Below are 24445 nucleotides of genomic sequence, written 5' to 3'. Positions count from 1 at the left end.
ATATCTCATGTTGGCAGCTGCATTTAATAATTTTGCGACCCGAATTTCGGAGTCAAACTATCGTTTCTTTAGTAATTAAAAATAAAACTTATCCTTAATTATTATCCCGTGAATCCAACTCATCACCCATCTAGATGGCCATTTTTCTGTCTTTATTTATTTAATTAATTATATTATAACGCCACGGCAATTTACAACTTTGCAGGGTTTCTTATGCCAAATGCCATTGGTACTTAGTTATCAAATCTGAAACTATAAGTGGCGTTTTAGAAATTTGAATTTTCGTTCACAAAGGTGTTTTCACAAATAGTCGCTATGGCCGTTTGCACGACGCGGACGTGGATTAAATCTCAACGGCACGTAGAGAACCCACACGGCATTCTGTACACCTACGCGACCTACCGAATCACCAACCGGGTATCTGCGTAAACATTTCCCGGCAGAGTAATTAAAGAGTGATCGATCGATCGAACGATTCGAACCCCTGGAGCGGCGGCTTCCACTGCGATTTACTGGCTTTCGATTCCTCGATTCTCCTCAAGCAATCCTTCTGGATTTGCTTCTTTCCTCTTCCCCTCTCGACCTAATCCAGATTTTCCCTGATTCGAGCACCTTAAGGTAATGCGGTTTGCGATGGAGATTGGTTTGAAGTTGCGATCTTGAGCAGGAGGGTCGCGAGTCGTTATGAAAACGAAGGGCGAACGGGCGGCGATGGTGCCGCTGGCAGTGCTGTTGAGACGGGAGACTTCAAGCGAGAAGATGGAGAGACCGGACGTGCTGTACGGTCAGGTCAGCCAGAGTAAGAGAGGGGAGAACTTAACTCTCATTGAGACGGCACTCCGGCGTGACCCGGGGGATTCGACGCTACGTACTCCGTCTTCGCGGTATGAGATCGTTTTCACTTGCTTATGTTTCGGGTGCTGAAGCATTCCATTGGAGGCTGGTGTGAGCTTTTTGGTTCTTTGAAATTGTTGTTGACTTGAAAAAAAATATATATTCTTTTGTCTTTTCTTCGAAATTGGAAATGAAAATTTGTTGGTGTTTGATTAGAAGACATTCTTTCTCTTTACCCCCAATTTTGTGTTAGTTTAAAATTTGAGGCATTTGGGCCCAATTTTTGTTGATCTTGTACCATTTGCTAAAACGATTCAATGCTCTCTTGTACCAAATGCATTTTCTTAATTTCAATTTTCTGTAGTCACAGTGAGTTTACTCTCTTTTGTTTTTTCTTCTTCAGCTATTTGCTGGAGCTGCTGTTTATGCAAGGGAAAAACTCTTGGATAACATTTTGGGTGCTGTTCCTTCGGATCTTAATAGGCAAGACTGCAGTGTTCTAAAAATCGGCTTAGGCGGCTGCTAGGCACCAGCCAGCCACATCGAAAATATGCTAGTAGCCCTAGGTGCCGACTAATTGGTCGAATCATCTTGGCACCGTGGAAATAATTCAGGATTTTCATGATTTTTTTTAGTTTGGGCTTTTAAATTTAAAGTTCAATTAAAAAAAAATTGAGCTATAACTTTTTGTGTGTTGGGCTTAAGTTTTATAAGCCCTAAACTTTGGTCCAACAAGAAAATTAATTTGTTGGCTTGCCGTAGCGGCTAGTACCAAACTTTATCTTTATCGTACAGCGAATGAAGAAGCCTACATTTTTGAGAAATCTAAAAGTTAAAAGGCAGATTTGAAGAAAATTTGTTGTCTGATCTTTCCTCAACTGAGCGACTTAGAGGAGATTGAATTGAAGGTTGGCCCAAGCCTCATCCTTTGGAAACATCATTTCATTAGGCAACCCTGAAGAAGCTCTAGAGTGAGAGAACTTCATGAGGATAATTTTGCATCCGAAGAAGAGGATCACAATGATGATATTGAGTTTGTGTCCGATGAAGAATAAGTTGTTGAAAATTATGAAGAAAAATAAATTTGTGTTATTTTATTAGTTGTGTAATTTTGAACTCATTTTAAATTTGATGTTATTATCTCGGAGTGATAGAATGTGATTTATTATATAATTTATGTTACCGTGGAATCCGCCTAGCTGCGCCTAGTCCTCGCTTAGGCAGTCTAGGCCCTAGGCGCTGGGCGCTGGTCTAGCGCCTAGCGAATTTTAGAACCTTGGGCAAGAGTGGTTAGCTGCATTACCAAGAGCTCTGGTTGCAGGATTTGTGAAAACAGATAAAGATTTTCAAATTACTGGTATGAGTGCACTGTTGTTTGTCAACTTTTTGGTTTGTAAGGAATATGATTGTTCTTACATTCTTTTTCTGCATGAATATTGAATTTTCACTTAACATGGAACCTGTGAAAGCTTTTCCTCTCATCCTGAGATCAATTCTTTTTTGACTCTTGATGATGCTTCTGAGCCAACACTGCATTTGTAATGGGTTCAGTTGCAACATAATTCTTGTATAATCACTCACAGGTCTGCTTCCTGTTCATCATGCTTGATCCATCTTCAGTTAGCTACTTCGCACAGCATAGTAATTGCAAGAATTTGAACTTTCTAGTCTACTACATAAGCGGTTGGACCATTTTATTGTTAGAAGAAGACAACAGGCTGACAATGGATCACTTTGTGAATTTTGTGCTTCTCATTGCATTAATATTTGAACGGTTTTCAAGCTTGGAGCAGTCAAAATTATATTTGTAATCAAATCAGTTGCATACATTAAATTGCTTATGAAAAAAATGCTAAACTCAAATCATGTTAAGAATTGCCATGCATGTATGGTCCATTTCTGTGTTGCATTTCTGAAACATAAAATTTGTTCATCATTGTAGCAAAACTTTTCTACTTATATCTATAGCTTGAATAGATCATTCAATAGCACTAAACTATTAGATTGAACTTCAATCTTAAATTACTGTGAGCCTGCTTGTTTTCCCATCTTCTTTGAATCTTTCTGATTTCTATTCTTTATCAATATCAATTTCAGTATTATTATTTGTTTTCTTTACAGTGCATTCTTCAGGAACCACTGTCACATTTGTTATAATAGATGGATGGGTAGTAATTGTAGCATCAGTTGGTGATTCAAGATGCATTCTTGAATCTGCCGAAGGTTCTGTTTACTATTTATCAGCAGATCATCGTCTGGAAGTCAATGCAGAGGAGTATGTTTCTTCTCTTGATTATCTTGTTGCTATAGTTCGATATTATGTTGGATGTCTGATAGTTGATTCTTCTGTAGGGTTGATCGCATAGTAGCTAGTGGAGGTGAGGTTGGGAGATTAAGTATAGTTGGAGGTACAGAGGTTTGTTTATTTCAAACCATTTTGGCCATATTTTTGCTTTTTTCTTCATTTTCAAAGTTGGCAAAGGTTATGCATAATTATTTCGAGGAAAAAAAGGTTTAGATATTATAATTGCTAATTTCTTACAGTTAAGTCTCTGTTACTACAAGAATGAATTTCTTGTGCTAGTTACTTGCTGTAATAGATACGTAGTTAGATACTTAGTCTATAGTTATACTTTATATTATTTAGTTATTATCATATCAAAGGCTTTAACGAACGTCAGTTGTATGTTCATTTGAGTAAATTGAATTAGATCTGTATTGGGAGTAATTTAAGTTTGAAGGGCTTCAATTGGGTTCGATAGGGTTTAAAATTTTCTGGTTAGATATAACCAAAACCAATATTTCTATGATTCAGTAATGGGCAATTGATGGGGTCAGCATGTGCAGGATTGACGAATTATGTAACTTTTGCTTATTGAGTTGCAATCCTAATAGTTACTTGAATTCTCCAATTAAAGATCTCATGTCTAATTGTATTTTCCTTGAAATTATGAAATTCTGTTTATCTTAGTTATGATAATATATTCACAAGTATCACCTTCTTTTCCAGATTAGTCCTCTCAGGTGTTGGCCAGGTGGTTTATGTTTATCGAGATCTATTGGTGATATGGATGTGGGTGAATTTATTGTTCCTGTACCTTATGTTAAGCAAGTGAAGGTATTCTAATGATTTAAAGTGAATAATTTATGCTTGTTTATGTTCATTTGAAGCTAATTAGACAAATAACGGAGATTGAACCTATTGGGAAATGGGTGTTGTTGCTCTTGATCTCGTAATGATAGAACAAAAGTCTGAATTTAAGGATCAACTAATTTGGAGTTATATCTTTGTGTTCTTTTCATGCTGGGATGTTGGAAAAGTAAATGGCACGACTTTAACAAGATCCATTATCCTTGCAATGACCAAGTGTCACTTGCCTTTATGTGAACAGGTGGTTTCATGATTGCTGCAGCTCCCAACTGCTGGAGGTCGACTTATCATCACAAGTGATGGCGTCTGGGATGTTTGGCCTGCCGGCAAGCATTGCAGCCCATCAAATTGTAAAAGTATTTAGTGACTTGCCTATTTTGAAATTGAGGCATAAGTGTTGGAGCAATCTAGGTGCCCTAGGTTTTGATGTTTGGGTAAGGTTTAAGTTAGGTTTATTGTTGTATTTGATATGCATTGTGAGTGTGCAGGATACAGGTACAACAAGGAAAGTCCAAGTGTGATCTTGGCAAATGAGGAAAGTCCAAGAATGAGTCTTGGCGGTGTAAGTCCAAGCATGTAGTCTTGGCAACGTAAGTCCAAGTGTGACTTGGCAATAGATGAAGTCCCGGAGGTGAGGAGCCTCTTGGCAAAGGAAGACCCGACAATATGGACAAGGCCGAAAGAAGCTCCAGAAGGCAAGACGTGAAGGATGGGGAGACATCCGAGGGATGCGAGGCTGATGGAGGAGGCTAGAAGGCTAGGTCTAGGTTGGTCGGGCGAGGACGAGTGCTGAGTGATTGTACTTAGGGCAAAACTCTATGTGTTTTAGGATTTACTGCAGCAGTAATGTAGCGACACTGTAGCAGTACTATAGCGACACTGTAGCAGTACTATAGCGACACTGTAGCAGTCGACTGGTACACTGTAGCAGTCGACTGGTAGCCGAACGTTGGATAACGGTCGGCTTCACTTAAATGACCAGTCGACTGGTGCATACACCAGTCGACTGGTAGCGGGAAAACAGCTTAGTGCTTTCCCTCTCGAGCTCTATTTAATAGAGCTCGAGGTGCTTGGGCATGGTTGACGAAATAGACTTGGTTAAAGCCTATTAGAGTCTCCCAAGCCTTCGTGTGATCGGTGTGCTTGTATTCAAGTGTTTGTGGCGAGGTTTCTCCACCGACAAGGAGCTTGAGCTAGCCGGAGGTTTTCCGGAGAATCATCCACCGACGGATCGGGATCGTCCACTTTACGGGCAGCCGTGGAGTAGGAGCTTTATCTCCGAACCACGTTAAATCAACGTGTTAGGTTTGCTTTCTCTTGTTAGTATTTGTTTTTGTATTTCCGCTGTGAACTAACATTATAGGAAGCGATTGATTTAGGTGAGACGCTATTCACCCCCTCTAGCGGACGTCAAGATCCCAACAAGTGGTATCAGAGCGAGGTCACTCTTCTACGGACTAACCGCCAAGAGAGCAAGAAGCTAGAGGAAGAAGAAGATGGAGTCCGAAGGACCGCTCGGATGGGATATCCGAATTCCACCTCCGTACGACAAAGAAGACTTCAATTATTGGAGGAAGCGGTTGGAGACATGGTTTCAAATGGATTAGAATCAATGAGTTGTCTTGAGTGACCCATTTGAGCCTCTAAAGGACAAAAAGGGGAAGTGCCTCCGACCTCAATATTGGACCCAGGAACAAAGGGAGCAAGCGGAGGCGGATAAGAAGGTAACAAAAATTTTGTTAAATCTATTACCCTCTAACATAATTTTGAGTGTAGGCGAGTACGAGAATGCAAACAACCTTTGGAAAAAGGTAATTGCACTTCATGAGAGTCCTACACAAATCCAAAAAGAGGAGGAATCCAAGGAGAAGGACTCATTGGTCCAAGAAGAGAAGGACCAATCGAATGTTGACACAAGTTCAACATCCGAGGAGGAAAAGGAAGATGAGGAGGTATCATCCACATTTTCAAGGGAGGAAGAAGTGGAATCATCCACATCTTCAAGTGAAGAGGAAGAAGAGAAATCCAAGGAAGAGGAGATCTTGGAAGCTCAACCCTCCACCTCAACTACCAAGAAGAGCACAAAGGACCACATCAAATGTTTTGAGTGTGGTAAGATGGGGCACTACAAGAGTAGGTGTCCTTCGCTCAAGAAGGCAAAGGAGGTAAACCCTAAACTCACTAAAGTTAATTTAGAAACTAATGTGAGTTGTAGGAAGAAGAAGAAGGAGAAGAAGCACATTAGGTGCTTTACATGTGGTGAGTGGGGTCACTACCACACAAAGTGCCCAAGGATAGGAGAGCTCAAGAAATTGGTGTACTTGAAGAAGTGGGAGAAGAAGGGAGCTTCCAAGGTAAAAACCAAGGTATCATTTAATGAATCCATTCCATTGACACATGATAAAAAGCATGCTAGAAATAATTGTTATCATCTTAATGCTATTTATCATGAGAATAGGAGGCATGATAACCTTAAGGATAAATATATTTCTCCTCATGCTAGATTTACCACATTTAAGGTTAGGAAGGTAAATAACAACTTAGGCATTAATACCAAGGATTTTAGATATATGCCTAAAAATAGAAATGCTCAAGGATTCAATGAAAAACCAAAATCTAAGGATTTAAGGAGTGAAAATCAAGTCTTGAGGACAAGACTTGATAATTTAGAAAGGGCCTTAGCAAGAATGGAAAACATGCTTAGGGGTCAAAATGAGCATAACCTAGGAAAAGCTAGACAAGAGCCATCTAATGGCGATAGTGGTTTGGGATACAAACCTAAAGCCAAGGAGGATGTGACTTCCTTTCATAGGGTTCCATATAGCTATGGGGCCAAGCCTAGGTGTAGAGGTCAAGTTAAAGATACTAGGGAAAGAATCCCTAAGAGTACTTTTGACAAGACAAATGTGACTAAGACTTCTAAGAAGTCTAATAAAGTCACAAAGAAGGTTATAAGGGAAGTTATTCCTAGAAGTGACCTAGTAGAGGTGACCAAGGCTTCTAAGAAGCCTAGAAAGGTCCTTAAGAAGGTATCTAGGGAAGTCATCCCTAGTGAGTACCTAGAGCATCCAAGGAGCACCAATAGGTTGTGGGTTTCTAGGAGCATATTCTCTACACCCTAGATAGGTTTAGAGAGTGTCAACTCCAATTGGAAGGGTAGTTAACCCAAACTTGTTAAAGTTGACACTTGAGAGTATTTTCAAGGTTATTGTTAACCTTTGGAAATGAAAAGAATTGTAAGGTTACTCTTTGAAAGAGTAATATGTGCCAAAATTTGAAGAGTTGAATTTAATCTAACTTGGCACACTTAAGAAAAGTATAAGAAAAATCAAGTTAAAATTTTGATACTTTCTTAAGGAATTAAGAGAAAACTCATGCTTTAATCAAATGTGATTAAAGCCTTGAAGAGCAAAATGTGTCAAAATTTGAGGAGTTAAATCTAATTTAAATTGACACACTAGAGAGAAGCAAAAGTAATGCCAAATTTGGAATTCGGCATTTTCTTATGGAATTAAGGGAAATGTAAACCTTAATCCAAATTGTCACTCTTGGAAAGAGTAACATGTGCTAAATCTTAAGGAATTATATTTGAATTAAATTGGCACAATATGGAAAAACATAAGAAATACCAAATTGGGGTTTTGGTATCTTCTTAGGGTAATTAAAGGAAAATCTAGGTCCTAATGTAAGATGTTTACTCTTTGGAAGAGTAAAATGTGTCAAACTTTGAGGTTTTGAACTTAATTTAAATTGACACATTTAGAAAAGTATAAGAAATGCCAAGTTGGGGTTTTGACATTTTCTTAGAAGGTTGAAGGCAAATCTAAGTCTTAATTTGATTTCATTTACTCTTGGAAAGAGTAAAATTTGTCATACTTTGAGGAATTTGTTTAATTTAAAATGACACAAATTTAGAAAGAAATTAAAGAAATGTCAAGTTGGGGGTTGACATTTTCTTGATGAAATTGGACAATCTAGGGTTAAATTTTGAGTTAGCTAGGGTTAAGAATACTTAGATAGGTAAGCTAGGTAAATTTTATTTATGCTAACTTGCCATGATTGTTTGCCCATCATATGCCATGACATTATATTTATCATTCACATTTTATTATGAAAAATACAAAAATATCATGTCATGTCATACATACATCATGTAGCTATAGCATGCTTTGTTTTTGAAAATTACTTATTTTGATGTATGCCATTAATCATCATGCAGTATGTCAATTTCCTTGTAATTAACGACAAAAGGCATTTATTATGTATGAAAGTGTGACAAAAGGCATTTATTATGTATGAAAGTGTCCCAACAAGAGGGATCATATCAAGTGACATCCTAGATGGATGATCATGATTTTTACAATGCCTAGATAGAGATGCATGATCCCTTAGTTTAGGGGCAAGACCAAATATACATCTCACAAAGAACTATAAGGTGACTTGTATGTGTTTTAATACACGTTAGATACAAGTAAGATGTTAAGATGGTGAACAAAACTCAAGATGTTGATCTAGTGCATCTTGTTGAGTTTTACGTTCATCAAAACACATAGTTATGTGTCTTCCAATCATTAGGAAAGCTAATGTACAAATCATGTGCATTGAGCCCAAAGAACGTGGTTGGATATTGGTTGTGAAAATGATTTCAAAATGCTTTTGAAAAACCTTGGTGAAGATTATCTTTTGATAGTAATCATCATTGAAAAGTTAGACACAAATTATGAGAAAATATTGAAGTTTTCAAGAGTTTTCAAATTTGTGCCAATCTTTGAAAATAGGAAGTATTTTCATAGAAAACTATTTTTCCCTGATAAAGTATACCCTAAATAATGTCTACATGAATTTTCATGATGAAAACAAGTATGGATTGGTTAAGAAAAACCAAAGTGAAGTTTCGGTTGAGGTTTAGTTTCATTATTGAATTTTGAACCTCAAAACTTCGAGTTCTGATTTTCCTAATTATTTAGGAACCTCAAGTCATTGTTGGTGCAATGATAGAAGTTTGACCATGATTTTAGGGGGAGTTACTCTTTGAAAACATAAAAATCCTTTCCAAGACCAAAAGGAGGTCAAGTGCTAAGGTAGCACATGACATTGGTATGGGAGGTGTTACCAAGGACAAAGGAGAGTCATCCAAGGCCAATAAGAAGAAATATGCTAGGGTAGCATATAATTATAGCAAGGATGAGGTGTCCAAGATTAAGGACAAGAAGAAATTAATCAAAGACAAGGTGTCTAAGGTTAAGAATGTGAGTTGAGTAGGCCAAGTGTCACCCGAGGTGCACCGAAGTGGCCTAGCCATAGTGGATGAGTCACCAAGGGAGGTGACTAAGGTTAAGATTCCTAAGGTTAGGAAGAGCCTTTGGGACCCGTGATAGATGGGTTATCAAATGTGCCAAGTGGTTAGGAGACGGACTTAAGTCTCTAACCTAGTGGGTTAGCACAATTGGGATGTGTTTCATGCATGAAAATATGACATTGGGGGTCATATTGCATAAAAATTAGTTTTTGATGTATAGATGTCATATAAACCCATGCTAGGGAAGTATTGTGGTTTAGTATGTGCAGATACATCAAGAGGAAGCCAAAACTAGGACTTTAGGTCAATGTTCAATTGAACTATTTAGCTAGTTTTGAATTTTGTGTCAATCATGGGATCTGTGATAAATATATTTTTATATATATTTTTCCCAAGTAGACATGGATAAAATAGACCTCTCCACAAAATTTGAGATTTTTTAGAGGTCTGTGGAATTTTTGGCGCATTTCTGAAAGTAAGTAAAAAAGACTGATTTTTGCTCAAAAAGAGTACCAGTCGACTGGTAACAATGTTTTTGAGCATAGAATGTCTCTGTAAGCTCATTTTGATGAGACCAGTCGATTGGTTCCGATAGCAGTCGACTGGTAACAGTGTATTTCGAACACAAAGGTTCTATGAGTGGAAATCGAAGGGGGCAGTCGACTGGTACCTAGTTCAGTCGACTGATACCAGCCTAAAAGTGTTTTTCAACGTTGTTCTTGATTGTGTCAACTCGTTTAAATGTATGAAATCCATGGGGGATAAATACATGAGTTTAGGGTCAATTTGGATGACATGTTTTCAACAATTGGGATATTGTTGGAGCTCTTTTTGATGTATGGCAAAGGGGGAGAAGTTTAGGTTTAAGTGGGAAACCTATACACCTTTGTAAGAAATCCTAGCTCGAGGGGGAGATTAGGTGAAGGGGGAGCGATTGTTTAGGCAAAGGGGGAGAAGTTTACCTTTGCGGGAAATCCTAGCTCAAGGGAGAGCTTAGGTGAAGGGGGAGCCTAGGGATTTAGGTTCCATTATTTATGCATGAGTTGATTTGCATATTTATTTGCATTTATGTTTCCCTAACTTAAACAGGTTGTCAAACATCAAAAATGGGGAGATTATTGGAGCAATCTAGGTGTCCTAGGTTTTGATGTTTGGGCAAAGGTTTAAGTTAGGTTTATTGTTGTATTTAATATGCATTGTGAGTGTGTAGGATACAGGTACAACAAGGAAAGTCCAAGTGTGATCTTGGCAAATGAGGAAAGTCCAAGAATGAGTCTTGGCGGCGTAAGTCCAAGCATGTAGTCTTGGCAACGTAAGTCCAAGTGTGACTTGGCAATGGATGAAGTTCCGGAGGTGAGGAGTCTCTTGGCAAAGGAAGACCCGACAATATGGACAAGGCCGAAGGAAGCTCCAGAAGGCAAGACGTGAAAGATGGGGAGACATCCGAGGGACGCGAGGCTGATGGAGGAGGCTAGAAGGCTAGGTCTAGGTTGGTCGGGCGAGGACGAGTGCTGAGTGATTGTACTTAGGGCAAAACTCTATGTGTTTTAGGATTTACTGCAGCAGTAATGTAGCGACACTGTAGCAGTCGACTGGTTACTGTAGCAGTCGACTGGTAGCCGAATGTTGGATAACGGTCGACTTCACTTAAAGGACCAGTCGACTGGTGCATACACCAGTCGACTAGTAGCGGGAAAACAACTTAGTGTTTTCCCTCTCGAGCTCTATTTAATAGAGCTCGAGATGCTTGGGCATGGTTGATGAAATAGACTTGGTTAAAGCCTATTAGAGTCTCCCAAGCCTTCGTGTGATCGGTGTGCTTGTATTCAAGTGTTTGTGGCGAGGTTTCTCCACCGACAAGGAGCTTGAGCTAGCCGGAGGTTTTCCGGGGAATCATCCATCTACGGATCGGGATCGTCCACCTTACGGACAACCGTGGAGTAGGAGCTTTATCTCCGAACCACGTTAAATCAACGTGTTAGGTTTGCTTTCTCTTGTTAGTATTTGTTTTTGTATTTCCGCTATGAACTAACATTATAGGAAACGATCGATTTGGGTGAGACGCTATTCACCCCCTTCTACCGGACGTCAAGATCCCAACAATATGCACATCCTTGCTTCATTTCATCAATATCAGATATCCTCTCGCAGAAAGCTGTGCAAGTGCTGGGGCTTAAAGATGATACTACTTGCATTGTGATAGATATATTACCAGTAGAGAAAATAACTCCTACTACGCCCCGACCAAGAAACAGGGAATGTGTGTATTCAAACACTTGTTCTGGAGGAAGTCTCCTGAGTTATCATCAAATTTTGATAGAAACTTTGTGGAGCCAGATGTGTGGAGGAAATATTCGAAGGAGAATCTGCATTGCTATTCCAAAGGTCAAAAATCTTAGTTAATTTTTACTTGCGAAGAATTCTTCTTTTACTATGACAGCATATCAAATCATATAAGAGAATTGAGATGGCTTTTTGGAACCATTAACAAGAGTAAATTAGTATGCTAAAAGTTCCCTCGAGATTTTGGTGTTTCTTGTGACACAGGCTCAATAATTTTTAGGGAAATGCAAGTTGAGTGTTGCATATCCAATTCACAACTTGTTCAAGCTTTTTGTATGTGCGATATGCCAGATCAAGATGAAACCATACAAGGGCTATTCTGTCAATGGAAACTCACATCAGTCTGGCAAACGGCAACCCTGGGATGGTCCATTTATTTGCCCGAGTTGTCAAGAGAAGAAGGAAGCTATGGAAGGAAGAAGACCTTCAAGAGGTAATGAATCAAGTTGCTCTCAAGTTTCCAAGGAGTAGACACTGTCATTCTGATTCCTTTACATATCAGATTCTTCATTCAGAAAAAGCTCCGGAAGTGAATAGGCCTGCAAAGTATCAGCAGTATTGAAATATGGCACGGATGAAGAAGCCACTGCAAGGATATATTCCTCCATTAGCTGACCATGATCAAGCTATGCTCTCGCAAGAGACGAGCACTAGAATTTTCCAGTGGCATCCTTTAACTAGAAAGCTGCATTTGGTTGGGCCTCTCCTCTCTTCCAGCAAATTAACAAAGATTTAAACGCCAACATTTCAGCAGCACTGATTAAATGGATGCATCACTGATTAATATATTACAGGACTAATCTCCATTGGGTATTATATGATATGCTCTTTGAATAATATCATTTGCAATTTGTTTCTTTGGCACTTTCTTTGAAGAAGAAGGTTTCATTCAGCTGTAGTCATTATTTTTTGCTCATGGATTGGTTACATTGACATTAAATGGAAATGTTTAGTTTGTAATATTTTATTGTTGATGCAATTGACCGTAAGAAAGTTAGAAATATTCATCACTTTTGCTATTTGGCTCAAAACTGAATCCAACAAAAAACGAATTAGATCAATATCTTTGTTATTTGGCTCTATTTGAAATTTATTACGGTACTTGTTTATTTGCTAGAAATAATTTATTTGTTATTTTATAAAAGAAATATAGGAAGAGATAGATTATTCTTTTACTATTGTTGTGATAGTGAAATCTGTTGACAATGAAAAAGGGAATAATGCTAACTAATTTGATCAATATCTTTGTGTTTGATTGGTAATTTTTTTATTTCTTTGTCCAAATTTCCATAAGAAAAATATTACAACAAATATTATCAAACTTAATAATTAAAAAAATAAAACTAGGATATAGTTGACTGCCCCATAAGCAATAATATCACACAAACTAATTATGCACAGATATAGTTCACAAACACATAAGTTTATTATTATACCAAATACAACAAAATCAACAACTTAATCACATGATTAACTAAATTAACACACACATACATAAATTTATATGTAAACTCGATCAATTATCACTTTAAAAAAAATGCTTTAATTGAATTAATAATCAGTAGGTGGTAATTTTAAGGCCTAAATGGTGTTGTGCAAAGTGGATGAGGCTGTCGATCTCGTCATCTTCAATGAAGCCGTCACCATCGGCGTCTGCATAGCGGATGCCGCAGCGGCTCCGCCATCCGCTGAACCAGAGGTGGATGCTGCGCATAGCCTGGCGGAGCTCAGCCCGGCTGATCCTGCCGTCGCGGTCGGTGTCGAAGCTCCTGAGCCACTCCTTGAACTCCTCCTCCGTCACCTCCGACGACGTGCTCCGCATGATGCTCCTCCCGGCGGCGCCGCCACTGCTGCCTTTGATTGCCATGGCGTCGTATGGCGATTCTTATAATTGTTCTGTCCTGGTGCTATGGTTATAAAGAGCATGGCGATGTACATGTATCCACCACATATGGGATAACGTTCAAAAGGTCCACCCCAACATGTCCTAGAGAGCTTTAAAATTTTATCAACGTTCGTTGTCATGTCATCTCGATATTAATAATTAAAAGATTTGATAGAATTTTAGAAGAATATTAACATTATGATAGTAAAATAAAAATATCTTAAAAAGTATTTTAAGAGGCTATTAAATGTCAAGAAGGTTCTGTTTTAAATTTTAGGTTCATTTATTTCACATAAAATATTTAGCAAAATTCGTTTTCCCCATCTGGCTCATATGCGAATCTCATGAGGCTAGTAGGGATCCTCTGGACCGTAAATTACGGATCAGGAGATAATCCACTGATGTGGACCTTTGATTTAGATGGACTCCATCTTATCGTCATCTTTGATGTGGCTCATAAATGAGGTCTATTCAAATCAAAGGTCCTCATATAATGAATCATCCCCTGATCCATAATTTATGGACCAAAGGATTTGCTCTGCTCTCGAATGAAGAGCCCTTTACAATTGTTCGTTCCGTTCAAGAAATATTCATTCAAAGAAACTTATTATTATTATTATTATTATTATCTCATCATTTTCTAGAGGAATCAAAGAATCGAATCAAGCTAATTAAAGCCGTTATTAAAGGGATTGAATTGCTACGCAACTTGAAATTCAAGAATCAGAATCAAATTCAGAAAGCTATTAGAACAAGTTAGCTAGAGAGAAAAATCACCTGAAAAGAATCGAATCAACTAATTAAAGCCGTGATTTAAATCTACAAGCTTTCTTTTCTAGAGGGAAAAAAATGAATAGAAATGAAATGGCGAAAATAGAGATGGCATTCGATCTAGTCTTGTGTGGTCCTTGGAAGCCTTCAATGGAACCCAAGCTCGAAAAAGAATACACTCAATTACCTCCTAGTTATTTTATCTCAATAGATAAAATAATAGAAATTTTGAACCATGAAAGGGGATAAATCTCAACAGAATAAATAATGAAAGATTTCAGCTCAAAAATTTGCCAATCCATAAAATCCAACTTCTAGTATACAAGCATAAGCGTTTAGAAAATAAAAGTTTCTTATCTAATCCAAAATTCTAAAATAAAAATTAAAGAACAAAGACCATGCAAAACATTGTTTTATATAAGCTTCTTCTTTTGAAAGTAGCCCTTCAAGTGCCATAGTTGTAAGATGGAGACTGAGATGCAAACCCCAAGTGACAAAATACTCAACCATGCAACCCTTGAATTTGTTTTCTCGCTCACCGTCCTCATCTCTGCTTCCCTGCCACAAATACCAAAAAAGAAAAGGCATTACAACTGATTGAAATATTCTTGGCCCAAATCAGATGGAGATCCAAGAAAATGATGGACCTCTCTTGTTGAGTTTCACTCATTTTCATAGGAGAAAAGAAACAGAATGAATGATCAACTTATCTTTTCTTTAGTTACACTCATTTGTTTAGTTTCACTTATATATATAAGAACACATTTTGCTAAATACCAATTAGTAACATGTAACTTCCATCACCACATTTTGTGCATATGATTAGCTGAAAAGAACGGCTTTTAGGAGTACCTGAACCTAAGATATAACAAGTTGTCATGGATTGCATGCACAGCTGCTTCTAGTTTTGTCAGCTCTAGTTCAACACCCTGAAATTGAGGAAGCAAATCATGTGTCAATTGCAGACAAACTTATCTAAAGTTCTCTGGTTAATCACCTGATTATGTAGTTTCAAGTGCTCACCTCAATATTTTCCTTCTTAGCAACAGAATTCCAATCCTTGGCTGCTATTCCAATCTTCCAGTCTAGGTTAACACTTGCCCCTATGCCTTTGTCGCTGCTATCTATCCAGAAACATGCCAAATAGTTGCCTGCCTCAGTTGTGGTGAACGCAAACTGACCTGTAGTAACTTGACCTTTCTCATGAAGTGTGTATCCATAAGGTGATGTAACCTGCATAAAAGCAACTTGATCACAAAACTGTATAAAGATGATTAAATGGCATAACAATCCATGCAATCCCCCCTGTCAACTAATCGTTGATAAATTGAGGGCTAGTGAATGTTTAGAAATAGGAAGTGATCAGGAAAACTTCCAAAGAAGATGAAGATGGAATGGTAATAGAATCAGTTCACTAGTCAAAATAATGAGATGTGCATGCTTTTTGGTGCACTTCGAGGTGGCATAGTAGCAAATTGAAGATAAACCAGCCTCCTAACTAACAACTAACATTTTTCTAGCTCCACCTTACCCAATACAACTAATAAATCACAGTCAACACAATATAATGCACAGTCAACCTCCTAAGCACATGCCTCTATAACTGTGCCTTTATATTCATTGAGAGCTTTATCTTCATGTTGAGAGCTGTGTCTTCAGTGTCACAACATCCATTATAATGCACTGACAGTACTAAACCTATAAAAACAATTATCTCATTCGTAATCATGATTATTATTAAGCCATCTGACTTCCAACAAATTAGGGCCAACTGCATGTATCTTGTCGCTCAATTGAACTTTGTGCAACATCGCTTGTTTATTGCATTTAACAATTTCAATTTTAATCAATTCAACTAGTCTAACTATAGAATGCTTAGTCCTCATGCTTCATTCATGAAACTAAATTAATCTTCTTGCAGTAACTTCCATTTGCCTTTTCCTCCCAAATTTTATAATTGTTTTGTATTATTTGTTGCTAAATAAATTGTTCTCACTGTATAACTGCTAATCTACCACTATTGAATAAGTTTCAAAACTTATGATGTAATAATTAATCAAGCAAATGTTCTATAGCCTAGTGCATAGAAGTGCAATTAATATCAAACGTGCAAATCCATGATTCACAGGTCATGTTCCAGATTGTTGCTCCTTAGGGAAAACAATTCCCAATAAAATATCCAACCAGAAACTCACAAACAATAAGGGTATGTTTGGTTCATGGTTATGGTTGGTTATCTATGTAAGGTTATGTTATTCAACCCTGTTTGGTTCAGGTAATGACTGATTCCTAGGTAATGGAGTATGCCCGCCACGTTAGCAAGTGGGGGCATAAATCCGGAATTTGATTACCTCGGAAGTGTGAGATTTTGCAATATTCCAGGGTTAACAATTTTTTTTTTCAAAATTATCCTCCGATATTTGCCTTTCTCCTTTCGATTCCTTTCCTCCTCTCCTTCCCCACTCCCAATCTAAATCCCTCGTCCCATCTCCCCGTCCAACCTCGAATCCCTCATTTACCGCCAACAACACACCGGGAAATTCCACCACCTTCTCCCTTCCATCTTCGCCACCCACTCCGTTCTCGCTGTCACTGCCCGTTGCCTCTTTTCTCGCTCCAACCCTTCCCTCCCTCCCTCCTCCCCCTTTGCCTTGCACTTATCGGTCGATGCCCTTGCCGAAGAGCTCTGCCAAGGTATCCTCGATCCCTCCGCTAACTGCACCATCCTTGTCCCCTCGCGAAAGAAGGGTGAGTCCCTCACCCTCCCCAATCTCAAGTTCAAGGTTGTCATCAAGGCCGTGAGGATGGCCCTCGAAGTTGTCTATAAGAAGCGTTTCACCACCTTTGCCTACAGCGGAAGGGAATCCATTGGGCGTCACACTACCATCACCTTAATGCCAGGGTCCAAAATCCCACATGGTGGTTTTGCGTTGTTCTCTGTAGCCAGCCCTTCGGTCCCCTCCACCTCCGTCACCTGGCTGCTATTTTGGAGGAGAAGAACGAGGACCCTGCCCTAATTTCTCTCGTCAAACGCCTCTTCGACTGTGAGGCCATTGCCATAGAGCTGGAGGAGTCGAATTAGGCTGCAGTTTTCCACAGGAAAGTGGTCTTAGTGATACAATAGTCAACATATATTTCAACACCCTGGACAGGGAGATTTAAGATATCCGTGCCGAAATCCAAAAAGAAACCCCCAGGATTTCCGGCCTTGTAGATAATGAAGAGAATGGAATTTCTAGTGTTCTTGACAAACCAACTAGGGTTTATGCAGTGTGATACCTACATGAGATATTGGTGGTCACTTCTGGCTCAAAATTGCTTACCATGGATATTAAAGATAGGATCTTGAAGTTCTCAGTGTAGACATTGGAGCTCAAGGTTGATAGTTTGAAGACCTCAATTCACAGTGCCCTCACTGAGAAGATGAATTTTCTGGGAATGGAGCTTCAGGCAGTTCCTCCTTCAATCATTCACCCGCCCATGTCAGAGAAGGTCATTCGAGCTAAGAAGTATCTGAAAAGAAAGGCAGCAAAGGCTCTGGAATTGAAGAATGCTCGTGAGACTAGACGTAAGTACCTTGGCTTGAAGATCATTATCGATTTCCATGAAATCTAGTGTGTAGATCCTTTTTATGTATTATTGTATCTTGGAAATCTAGTGTGTAAATCCTTTTTAAATTTACAATTATGCTTGTTGGATGATTGTCATTTTGGATTGAACTTGTTGTAATCGATTGCATTATGTGACAATGAATTAGATATTAAAATACATTATGTGACAATGAATAGTGTTCCTAATCGATTGCCGATTGGGTTGAACCAAGGATAATACAATAAATGTTAAACTAGGTTATACACTAAAACCTCCAATCAAACAAGTTTTTGTTGCATTGCCTAAGATTGAGCCAAAGGTTATATTTTATTCTACATAACCTTATGTGATTACCTGATAATCACATAACCAAGATCATACATTATGACTTGAACCAAACGCACCCGAATTGTTTTCTTGTAATGCTTTCCACCCAAATACATACTTGAATTAATCCTGTTGGATGAAAAAAGAAATATATACTTCAGTCTATGGCTCTTTGCTATTTCTCATTCCCAAAAATCTGATTATGGATTAATATTGAGTAATAATACTAGTATCTCCACAGTAATCAGCATCACAGGTGATTATGTCAAGTAAAATAGTCATTTACTGCATTGGGTGGGCACTGCCTACATCTGGTCTTTCTCTCGATGCCTGCAGGAAAATAATGACACAGATTTGTACCACCTTAATCCATAATCGTTAGGAACCTTTCCACTCAGTTTCCTGCATCTCAATGTAACCCTTAGATACATCCTATTCATACATCTCCACAAACTTAATATCTCCAAGCAAATCAAATGTGTACACTTCTGGCATCAAAAAGAGTAAGATCAACATAAAAGTATAAAGCTATCCTTTACTTATTTGGCATGCATGCTAGATAATTATTTAATTTCATGAAATACCTTGGCATTTACATATTTCAGTAAACATGTACAAGTGCCAGCATTTCTGAAATAAAATAAATTTGAATCCAACACAAGCTCATCTATCTACAGAAAGATGAGAGTGTCAAGACTTATTATCACCTTTATGATTTGATTGGTCCAACATTAGAAAACTCGCACTCTAAGATATCAGTTCTAAATCTTTTTGTAACACTACCAAGATACCTAAAGTTGTTCAAGCAACAACTTCAAAACTCACACTCTAAGATATCAGTTCCAAATCCTTTTGTAACGCTTCCAAGATATCTAAAGTTGTTCAAGCAACAACTTCTGTTTAGTGCTATTAGAATAAGTCGAATATATAAATAACAAGTTAGTCTCAATCATTCAACGATATAAATCTTGGTTCCACCATAAAAACTGCTGGATGCCTTAATCAAGCTCATTTGTATACTTCAATTGCTAAAAAATTAGACAACTCAAATTCTAACCATCAAAATCTGCAAACTTGGGTTAGAAACATAATGATATAAGTCGTACCATATACAATTCTGTGTTTTCCCCCCTTTTTGTGTCGGAAGAAAGAAAAAACTACAGGAGATCTTCATACAACTATAATAGCGGTAATATAGTGACTTCTAATAAATATAGAATCTTTACCCCAAATCAAGACCAAATCATACATATATCACGCAGATCGCGAAGAAAAGGAATAGATAGATCTAAGGTTTTGGAAGCAAGGGGGTTTGGAGCTCACTTTGACGGCGAGAGTGGTGAGGTTATCAGCGTGATCGCCCTCGCGGACAACGGCGTAGTCGGCCAGCACCACCACGTTCGGCTGAATCTCCTCCGACACGCACTTGGTACCCGACGAAGGCAGGTTCAGCCACACGCCGACCGCGCCCGGTGAAGCAAGCAGCAGCAGCAGCGAGAAGAGGAGGAGCGGCGGCGGCGCCGCCATGGCGAGCTTCGGGAACACCAAGTCATATCGCTGCCTCATCTCTCGCGCCCCCTTCCTTCTAATGCCGTTGGACTTGTTGGATTTCGTTGCTATGATACGGTGAATAAATAAATGAGGATTAACAAGTACAAACCTAATGAGGGAAAATTCCTCTTGGTAATTTGTATATTTTCTTTCCAAAATGCACCTAAAAGTTTTGAAATTATTAGAATGCCCACTACCATTGTTGAAAAAAATGTGTCCTTTAAGACAAATAATAGTGTTATTAACCAGAAACACTACCAAATTGAATCACCCTCATATAATAGACATTAACGTGAGGGCATTTTAAAAAAAGGATAAATAGTGGAGGGGTGAAATGAAAATTCTCCAATTAGGTCAAACTTAGTTAAGTTAATCAACAATTTAAATGATCGATGCAGCTAAAAAAATATATGCTATATCACAACACAGAAACAACTGAAGAGAAAAAGAAATGATTGGACGAAATTTACAAAATTTACAGGTCTTCGTATTGATTAGACTTCGGAGTAAAGAAAATTTTGTAATGTTCCACAAAGCATAGATACGCTTCTTTGCTTCTCCCTTTTGGAGTTTGGTCTCTGTTTCTGCTTGTTTCTTCTCACTACTTCAATCATGTTTAGTAATAATGGGGTAGCCACATTTGCATGTTAGAATAAAGAACTCCATAGACCTGTATTGCCTTCACCACACTTCTGATGCACATCCTTGATCTTCTCCACCGACTTGCAGATCCCGCTGCAGCTCCAGTCGAAGGACGCAACACAGACATTTCCTGCTTGAGCCTTCCATTCGCAGTCTAGGGAAGCTTAAGAGAGTCAAGGGGTAGTAGTTTTGGGTGGATAACTCAAAAGCTTGCAACTGCCAGAGAACAAACCTGGAGGAGTCCCACAGCACATGTTTCTGTCGTCGATGTGTTCTACATCAAGCCCGATAAACCATGCACCCAGTGTCACATCTTCGTTTGCATATTCATGTAGAATGTGTCTGCGTTTGATATTGTAACTAATCAGCATCATCCAGAGTTTGAACCAAATAACAGTTACATGAGAGAGCCTCTTACTGGTTTATTGATATGTACGAGGCAAGGTCTTTAGAAATAGCATAAATCTGTCCAGTAGCGTGACGGAAATACTTGTTCCCTTCATCTCCGAACTTCCAGTACTCAGGTTCATGGTACTTGATGTTTCTGAAGCACAGATGAAATGGTTCAGAAACATGAACTCAAAGTGAAATATTTGGACCATTGAAAGGACTATGCCCCTTAGAAAGATCACGAGACATTACTTATCCGAAAGCACTGGGCCAGATTTCATGCACCCGATATAGGCACGAGGCTTTGATCTGTGTCGAGAAAGAGTCATGGCTAGCATACCTGCATTTGGTTGTCCACATTTGTATCCACGGGTAAAAACAAAGTGCATAACATCAAACAAGTTCTTGTACACACCTAGATTCACATGAATATCATCATCCACCTTGACATAAAAGTTCGCATCCCATATGCCTAGAGCCGTGGAAAAGAATGTTTTTGTTTTTGCAGAGAGTGCATGATAACCTTCGATATGCTCCTGCAAGACAAACATTGTAATTCGAGGAAGAGATTGGACAATTTTTTAGAACTAACAACATCTTAGAAGAGTTGCAGCATACCAGCCGGAGAAAGTCGTTATGCTGAGCATCCTCAGAATCAATAGCTTTATCAAGTATGCTATTAGAGGTCACACTGTGCATAAAAGAACCACTCAGCCACACCAGCAATTCAAGAAAAACAAGGTAAGAACAAATGTATCGAGAAAAAGATGGAGACTGAAATTAATTGAGGCAAAGGGTGTCCTACCACAACAAAAAATAAATATGAAGGCAAGAGGAAGAGCACACATAAATATACATTGTTTCAAAAAGATTATCAATTTTGCATCTGAACCAAAAATTATGGGAACATCAAAATTATGGAAGCAATCCAGGGAAATGTTAACTATAAATTTGGCAATCCAGAAACAGAAATTATGGGAACATCAAAAATACAACTTCAATCAGTATATGCTCAGGAATTAGAGAACTGTCACATGAATACAAAATTCTCACAGTTGAATATGAGTTGCAGACTTCCAGAAATAGTTTTTCCTCTCAGAATCGAGAGACAATGCCAGTAAAACATGTCAAAATATGAAATTTTAGTTTTGTTATGTTCTTTGAAATTTAAAGCCTTTCAAAGATATGCATTTAATCGTTTTTTCTTGAACCATATTGATGACCACGGACAAACATAAAATGATACATATGACGGCCTAGTTAAATCAAGGATATTTCAATATAATAATTCCACTAAAATTCAAACAGTAACATAGTAGGGTAAATATTCCCCCTTATGTAAGTCAATATTCAATTATATTTCATTTGTTACAATTGATCATGCTACAGCCTTCAGCCTTGCAAATTATATGCATCTAACAGTACATTAGAAATCCATACAGAAAATAAAGAAGTTTGCACACAACTACTGTTGTGCTTAAAATAGAGTTGTTTGCCACCTTAACTTTTGAATTATTTCATCTTTTAAATGCATGAGCTTGGCAAGTTTGACCATGAAGAAATCAAAAACAAAATGGCATTTTGATAATGAACCGAAATAAGTCTAGCTAAAAGATTAAGATGGCAACATAAAATTACTGCAAGAAGAATAAAAGTTTATGCGAATGAGTAGCTATAGGAGAAGAGATGCCTTTTTTTATCAAAGATTAAGAGTCCTAATGTTTACCTACGGCCAATCATGAATCGGACAACAATTCCTTTCTCATGTTCCAGCTTTTTAAGTTTTTCACCTGTTATATGAGAAAAGCACAAACCAGGTAAATCCAACTAATATATATATATATATCTGATTGATGATAAAGAAGTAACAAACGGATTGACGATCTGATTGTTCTAATTTAACTTTTTCAAAGTAATTTAGGAAATTTTCGGAAACTGGAAATTTTATTCTCTATTACATGGTCACACCCCAGTAATAATTTAAGTTTCATTTCCTCAAAAGAAATTCAATTTCTATGGTTATTAATCATCCAATAATGTTTATATAAATCACAAACATTAATCTTGTATATTGAATGTGTCAGGTACAATGCTTATTGCTACATATTTAGGCATGGTTTACTTGAGTGAACGATTAGAGAGATAAGAGGTCAAAAGTATCACAAAACTGCACATGGATCATGAGCCAGTCCCATTTGCATTTTTGTAATGTTTTATCTTCCCCTTTCCTTCCTCTTCAAAATGATCAGCCAAAGTAAAACAACCATTTGAATCAAAAAGAAAGAGAAACATTAGCATTATATGAACACATTTATGCTAGGGATTCCACTGTGATAGTTGGGAGGACTATCAAATGTGTACAAGTAGAGGAGTCTCAGTACCAAGATTGTTAGAAGAACAAGCATACATGATTTGCAATAAATAAATAGGGAAATGAAATAAAAAAAAAGATAAGGCTTTTCTGGTTATTAAAGCATAACTTGGTTTAAACAATTCGACTTTGTATAAAGCACAATCTCAAAACTGAATGGCGCACAACAATGAGAAGTAGCCAATTAGTTATTGATTAATTAACAGAACTTTAGCTGCAACATGGTACAAAATCTAAGCTACACTTCGAACTAGGGAGATGCATTAAACCTTACCTTGGGGCATCCAGGTTTCCCTAACGGAATCCCTCCTCCTCCGACTGCTGAAAGCAGTGTTGATCCCTATCACAATGAATGCTTTCCTGCTCTGTTTACTTGAGGTCGTCTGATCCAAAGATCTGAAATTTCAAACAGACACATGAACCCACACATAAAATTGAATCCTAAATATTTCCAGTAAAAAAAATCCACAAAAATGGAAATTTTGTAGGAGTGCGAACTTTAGGGCCTCATGTGTCCTAGCCATCTCCCCCATCACGTCCCCCTTCCGCACCGGCCTCTGCTATCAAACGATAAAATGAACTACATTAGAAGCACACTTCCTTGTCAGACCTCGAATTGAACAATGCGCTCGTACCCTTTTCGTTGCGAAATCTTCCGACAAGATCTGCAGCTCCTGATCCTGCCGCCTGAGGGAGACGACCTGGTCACCACCTCTACTCGCCAAGAAGAATCTGGCATGAAGAAGAAACCGCGAGCCTACGTAAGCTAGGGTTAGCAGGAGGCGCGAAATTGGAGTGGGGATTGAGGGGGTTCGACCTATGGGAGACGAGCATCCCGAGCACGAAGCTACAGGCGCAAAGGACGGCCGCCCATCTTGCTGGGGTTCTCCGCTCGCTTACGCTTTTGCCGCCCCTCCCCCGCATTGGCTTCACCTTCTCCTGGTCGTCGTCGTCTGGCTTCACCTTCTCCTGGTCGTCGTCGTCTTCTTCGTCTTCTTCGGGTCATCGTGTTAAAATGAGTGTGTGGGAGGGGAAAACACGTGGAAATACCGGAGGTCAACTTACCGCGTAAACCCGCTTACCATGGGAATCTGCGGAGGAGAGGCATGAAGCATGAATAATGAATTCACATAGGCATACTGTTGGTCAACATACCGCTTCAGCTGGGTGCCTACCTGGGGACTATGTTTAGGAGGAAGACGAGTGGCCTTGGAGAGGAAAGAGAATGGCCGGCACGACTTTCGAAGTGTTAGTTACCAATAACCGTTTTCAAAAGCCGTCTGCTTCAGT

General features: G+C 38.5%; 3 protein-coding genes and 1 pseudogene across 4 annotated transcripts; 1 reads left to right on the top strand and 3 right to left on the bottom strand.

The window, feature by feature from the left end:
- Nucleotides 1–379: 379 nt before the first annotated feature.
- LOC122041157 lies at nucleotides 380–12589 on the top strand (annotated as a pseudogene).
- Nucleotides 12590–13069: 480 nt separating this feature from the next.
- LOC121989133 (calmodulin-like protein 9) lies at nucleotides 13070–13615 on the bottom strand. Its single transcript, XM_042543032.1, has one exon. The coding sequence runs from the start codon at nucleotides 13492–13494 to the stop codon at nucleotides 13186–13188; it is 309 nt and encodes a 102-aa protein (XP_042398966.1). The 5' UTR covers nucleotides 13495–13615; the 3' UTR covers nucleotides 13070–13185.
- A 914-nt stretch (nucleotides 13616–14529) lies between these two features.
- On the bottom strand, nucleotides 14530–19839 carry LOC121974742 (transmembrane emp24 domain-containing protein p24delta3-like). Its single transcript, XM_042525942.1, has 4 exons — nucleotides 19525–19839; nucleotides 15307–15516; nucleotides 15136–15212; nucleotides 14530–14841 (listed from the first exon to the last, which is right to left on the bottom strand). Exons 1-4 carry the CDS (start codon nucleotides 19765–19767, stop codon nucleotides 14697–14699), a joined length of 675 nt encoding a protein of 224 aa, XP_042381876.1. The 5' UTR covers nucleotides 19768–19839; the 3' UTR covers nucleotides 14530–14696.
- A 349-nt stretch (nucleotides 19840–20188) lies between these two features.
- Nucleotides 20189–24167, bottom strand: LOC121974730 (beta-1,3-galactosyltransferase 7-like). 2 transcript variants are annotated; one of them, XM_042525930.1, is made up of 11 exons: nucleotides 23973–24167; nucleotides 23791–23887; nucleotides 23654–23712; nucleotides 23430–23551; nucleotides 22511–22574; nucleotides 21403–21475; nucleotides 21200–21320; nucleotides 21037–21124; nucleotides 20813–20938; nucleotides 20627–20736; nucleotides 20189–20548 (listed from the first exon to the last, which is right to left on the bottom strand). In XM_042525930.1, exons 1-11 carry the CDS (start codon nucleotides 24077–24079, stop codon nucleotides 20400–20402), a joined length of 1116 nt encoding a protein of 371 aa, XP_042381864.1. In that variant the 5' UTR covers nucleotides 24080–24167; the 3' UTR covers nucleotides 20189–20399. The 2 variants fall into 2 exon arrangements, with proteins under 2 accessions (XP_042381864.1, XP_042381854.1); XM_042525920.1 differs by having other exon boundaries at nucleotides 21037–21320.
- Nucleotides 24168–24445: the final 278 nt, after the last annotated feature.

This window comes from Zingiber officinale, chromosome 1B (genome assembly GCF_018446385.1).
Source record: "Zingiber officinale cultivar Zhangliang chromosome 1B, Zo_v1.1, whole genome shotgun sequence".
Lineage (NCBI taxonomy): Eukaryota > Viridiplantae > Streptophyta > Magnoliopsida > Zingiberales > Zingiberaceae > Zingiber > Zingiber officinale.
This window is presented reverse-complemented; position numbering and strand designations above follow the sequence as displayed.